We start from the raw sequence: 6023 nt of genomic DNA on the forward strand, positions 1-6023 counted from the left end.
AAAGTTAAATGTATTATTATCTTAATATCATATTTATTGTTTGTCAAAATAACTAATATGAAAGGTCCTTGATTAAAATTAGAGACTTATTATTATAATAGAGATTATAATAATGAGAAATAAATATTTTATAATTTTAATCTCAATTGTTATTGATCATATGATTATTGAGCTTAAGACACTATTAATCCAGATAGATCAATATACGTGTAATGGTCTTTATTAGATAAAGATTAAGAGATTTCATTTATTAAATTACACATATAAATGATGCATATAGAGATATGACCATTGAATTGACTCAAATGAGAATTCCTAATGGTTAGTATATTCCCTTTGAATTGTCAATATGATTTTCTTATAAAGAAATATATATTTTTCTTAGACTTGAGATTACCATAGTAATTAACAAGTTATTTATTATATTTTGATATCGGACACCTAATGTCTTGTGATATTAGTTGAATGATTATGAGTATAATTAAATCCTTGTAGAATTAATGATTAATCAAGAAAGAATCCATCAACTAATGATAATGAGTTTGAGCTTTATAGAAATAAAGACATTGACTAAGGGGAATTGAATGAATGAAGAAACGAGTTTCTTAAGTCATTCACTATGAGTTAACTAATTAGAATTTGACAATTATACCATATTCTAGAGTTAACATTGAGTTGTAAAGATGAAATGAAATATTATATTAATCTTCTAATGGTTAAGTAAAAGATATTACTTCATTTCTATCTCGTTGTTAAGGAGTGTTGCTAGATGCTAACCTTGATTAGTAAATTAATGAGTTAATTTACTACCGGTTTAGTAATGAACCTACGAGGTCATACACTACTAAGTGTTCTGATTTTTGTTGGACGAGAAAACATCTAAATTAAATAGTTTAATTTTATATATTTACTTTTAGTGGAATATTATTATATTTTTTGCTAGTACCAAAAATACGAATAATATTATTCAGTCATCTTTAATATAATTAAGTGAGACTTAATTGTAATATTTCAAAGGCTTAAAACTGATAGTCAATATTGAAAACGAAAAACCAAAATTTATGCTAAATTAATGGTTTGTTAATTGACACTAAATGAATTGAAGAATGTTTTGGTTTTATATAAACCAAAACTCACGTAACCTTCATGGTAGAAAGTAACATATGCAATATACAAATAATCATATTGCTTTATTTCAATCCTTTCATTTTGGTTTTATTTGAGTTGAATTTTTGCTCTACGTATGAAGTGTTGATACAACAAAGATTGGTCTCAGTATGGATACGCGTGTAGGACCTTCATACTTTTGACGGTGAACTTTTTCGAAACCCATCGCAGTCTCTGGAGGTATTTTTACAAATATTTTTGTCTACTTATTATAGTGTATGCATATTTTAACACAAATAAATGAATTATTTTCTGGTGTGCATGTTATGAGCATGCTTAATAAACCTTCATTGGAAATTTACTTGTGAAATGGAAGAGGGGCTAAAGGCTTGGTAAAGATATCTTCAACTTGAGAATAGGTAGAGATAGGCAACAAGTGAATCATTCCATTTTGTACCCTTTCTCTAACTACATGACAATCAATTTCAATATATTTTGTTCTTTCATGGAACACTAGGTTTGCAGCAATATGAAGAGCTGATTTATTATCACAATATAGGCTAATAGGCTCAGAATGTTTGATACCAAAGTCTTGGATAAAAAATTGCAACCATTGTGCATCACAAGGGGTCATGGCCAATGCCTTGTATTCTGCTTCAATGGATGATCTAGAGACTGTTGATTGTCTTTTGCTTTTCCAAGATATGAGAGAAGAACCTAAAAAAACACCAACCTATTATTGATCGTCTTGTACCTAAACATGATCCCCAATTTGAATATGAAAATCCCTTTAATTTTGCACTATTCTGGCTAGGGAAGAAAATGCCTTGCCCTGGTGATTGTTTAAGATATCTAAGAACTCTAAGAACTCTATGTGCAACACATTGATGTTGATCAGTGGGTGATGCAAGAAACTGGATAAGGTGCCCAATGGCAAAACTTATGTCAGGTCTGGTATGAAGAAGGTATAGCAATTTGCCATGCAGCCTTCTATAAGGGGTTGCATATGATAATGGAGTACCAGAGGTGCTATGCAATTTACAATTGTATTCCATGGGAGTAGATAAGAGTTTAGATCCTAGCATTTCATTGTGTAGAAGTAAATATAGGACATATTTTCTCTGATAAAGTGTTATTCCTTCATTTGATCGAGCAATCTCCATTCCGAGAAAAAAATTCAGATTGCCTAGATCCTTGTTACTAAAATTTTCATCAAGTAGATGTTTGGTGTTTTCAATTTCAACAAGATCATTCCTTGCTAGAACAAGATCATCTACATAAACTAATATAGCTGTTAAACCAGAACCCTTTGACTTAGTAAAGAGTGAGTGATCAGAATTGGATTTAATGTATCCTAAAGCTAACAATACTTTCGTTACCTTATCATGCCATTGCCTGCTTACCTGTTTGAGACCATACAAGGATTTTTGTAGTTTGCATACAACATTTGGAGGAGTTTTTAAGCCAGGGGGAACCTTCATATAAACCTCTTCATTCAAATCGCCATGTAGAAAAGTTGCATTAACATCCAATTGATGTAAGAACCAATTATATGTGGAAGCCAAGGAGAGTAAGAATCTGATTGTAGTCATTTTCACCACTAGACTAAAGGTATCCATATAATCCACTCCTTTAGTTTGAGTGTAACCTTTTGCCATAAGCCTTGCTTTATATCTTTCAATTGAACCATTAGCTTATGTTTGATCTTGAATACCCATTTACATCCAATTGCTTTTTTGTTGGTTGGGATATCAGTCAAAATCCAAGTATTGTTCCTCTCTAAAGCAGATAACTCAGTTTTAATGGCAATATATTGAACCACAACATCCTTATAGTGTATAGGTGTTTGAGATGTGTAAATGGCTAAAGAAAAGTGTTTTGAAGGTGGGGATAATGACTCATAAGAAAGTTGATTAGAGATAGGATACTTGACAAAAGAGGAACATGATGTAGGCATACTAGAAGCTAAATTACAATGATAGTCTTCCAAATAACTTGGTGGCTTTGATGTATAAGAGAATGTCTAACAAATGTAGGAGGATTATATGCTATAGATGAGGATTCTAATGAGGTAGGGTGTGGCTCAGTTTGAGATGTGTGTCTGTCTTGGGCAAAGCTAGGATTATGAGTGTTATTATTGTCATTAATGGAATAAAGAAAAAGATCATGGTCAATGATGGGCAGAATAGGAACTTCAGACATAGTGTTTGTAGGAGATATGGAATTGGCAAAGGGGAATACATGTTCACAGAATATTACGTTCCTATACACAAATATCTCATTAGATTTCCAATCAAGAACCACAAAATCTTTTGTTCCACTTTTGAAACCAAGAAAGACACATCTCCTTGACTTAGGATCCAATTTCTTTCTATGTGAAACCAAAGTAGATACATAAAATACTTTCAAGTTTGAGATATCTGGCATAGAATTATACAAGGCTTCAAAAGGGGATTTATTGGACAAGTAATGTGTTGGTTGTCTATTGATTAACTGGATGGCATGAGCTAAAGCATAATTCCAGAAATATGTAGGCAAATTGGATTGGAACATAAGGGCTCTTATTACAGCAAGAAGATGTTGATGTTTTCTTTCAACAATTCCATTTTGTTGAGGAGATTCAACACAAGAAGTTTGATGTTGAATTCCTTTAGAAGCATAATACTCATAGAGAAGAAACTACTTCCCATTATCACTCCTAATAAATTTAATTGAGGATCCAAATTGAGCATCAATATTTGAGACAAAGGTTTTGATATTATGACTTGCTTCAGACTTTGATCTGATAAGAAAAATCTAGGTGTATCTAGACTTGTTATCAACAATTGTGAGAAAATATTTGTGACCTAGAGTAGATGGAATAGAAGTTGGTCCCCATATATCCATATGAACTAAATCAAAACTACAAACAGAGATGGAATTGCTATTAGGATAGGGTAATCTTTTTTGTTTTTCTAAATGGCAAACTTTAGAAGGAGTATTTGTTTTATTACATTGAATGGCAGGAAATTGAGACCGTATAACAAGCATTTTGGCATGAGGTAAATGTCCTAATCTAGAATGCCAAAGATTATAATCATTATACCTTGAGAAAACATTGACACTATGTGGTTTATTCAACTCTGACTATAGGAAACCATTGCATATAAGCCTGCTTTGAGCTTAGTTGCACCAATCATCTTCAATGATTGTAGGTCCTGAATGTGAAAAGTAACATTTGAAAATATCATTTTGTAGGCTAGAGAGGAAGTGAGTTTTGAAACTGATATAAGATTGAAATTGAAGCTTGGGATATATAACACATCAGTGAGATAAAGAGAAGAAGAAAACACAACAGTGCCTGAGAAATGGGCTAAGACTTGAGTTCCATCTGGTAATTTGATAGGTACAAGACTTATTTTCTTAAAGGATTGAAACTCTAGTAAAGAATAACAAACATGATCAGTGGCTCTAGTGTCAAGAATCCAATACTTTGGTTTGCTTATACATGATAAAGTATAATGAGTACCTGAATCAAGTGGTTCTTGGTTGGTAGAATGGTTAGGTCCAATGATTATCTGGTTTGTGTTATGGTTTTGCTGGTTAATGGACTGCTACAGGAGAAGCCAAAAATGTAGTTGGTTGTAAATGGCTTTTTTGGATCAAGAGACATTTGGATGGTAGCATTGACAGATATAAGGCATGGTTGGTTGCCAAAGGATTCACTCAAACACCTGGATTTGATTTCAAATAAACATTCTCCCCCATGGTCAAACCACAAACAATCAAAGTTGTTCTTACTATTGCTTTAAGTCATGCTTGGTTTATGCATCAACTGGATGTTAATAATGCATTTTTACAAGGTGCTTCCCTACCCATGTGTGCAAGTTATAGAAAGCTATCTATGGCTTGAGATAGGCACCTCGTGCATGGCATGATTCACTCAAGGCGTTTGTTCTAACCTATGGTTTTACCACAAGTCTTAGTGACACCTCCATATTCATCTACAACGAAAATGGTGTCCACACGTTTCTTCTGGTGTATGTTGATGATCTCTTATTAACAGGCAACAAGTCTCAATTCATGGAACAATTCATGGCAAAACTATCCACCTCATTTTCTCTCAAATATCAAGGATTTCCTCACTATATTTTGGGAATTGAACTTATACAGGTTAAAGGCGATTTGTTCCCCACTCAACATGGTTACATTCGTGATATTTTGTACAGATACAATATGTCTAGAGCCAAGCCCAATAGCACCCCGTTATGCACAACCACTCCTCTCAAGCTGCTTGATGGATCAGCCCCGGCTGATGCAAAAATGTTTCGTGGCATCATAGAAGCATTGTAGTATTTGACTCTTACCCATCTTGATCTCTCGTTTGCCATTAACAAGTTGTCCCAATTCATGCATCAACCCACTCAAGTGCATTTTCGGCAATTGAAACGTATCCTTAGATATCTAAAGCTTATGTTCAACTTTGGCTTACAGCTAAAAAAACCAACTCATATGCATTTACATGCCTTTAGTGATGCAGATTGGGGTGGCAATTTGGATGACAAGACTTTCACGTCTGCATTTGTTATTTATTTTGGCGGGAATCTAGTGTCTTGGTTGTTAAAGAGACAAAGGACAGTAGCTCGATCCTCTACTGAAGCTGAATACAGATCTATTGCCAATATTTCAGTAGAGATCATGTGGTAGCTGCACTTACTTGGGGAACTTGGTGTTTCACCTCCAACACCTACTTTTTTTTGTGACAACATTGGTGCTACTTATTTGAGTTCAAATCCAGTGTTTCATTCATGTATGAAACATATTGCACTAGGTTACCACTTTGTTCGCCAGCTGGTGCAACTCGGCAAAATCCGAGTCTCTCACATTTTAACAAAGGATCAACTTGCTGATATACTCACTAAGTCATTGTCCATATC

At 33.6% G+C, this 6023-nt stretch overlaps 1 protein-coding gene across 1 annotated transcript; it reads left to right on the forward strand.

Moving 5' to 3' along the window:
* Nucleotides 4853-5439, forward strand: LOC109326346 (uncharacterized mitochondrial protein AtMg00810-like). Its single transcript, XM_019559037.1, has 2 exons — nt 4853-4949; nt 5153-5439. Exons 1-2 carry the CDS (start codon nt 4853-4855, stop codon nt 5437-5439), a joined length of 384 nt encoding a protein of 127 aa, XP_019414582.1.

This window comes from Lupinus angustifolius, chromosome LG14 (assembly GCF_001865875.1).
Source record: "Lupinus angustifolius cultivar Tanjil chromosome LG14, LupAngTanjil_v1.0, whole genome shotgun sequence".
Taxonomy (NCBI): Eukaryota; Viridiplantae; Streptophyta; class Magnoliopsida; order Fabales; family Fabaceae; genus Lupinus; species Lupinus angustifolius.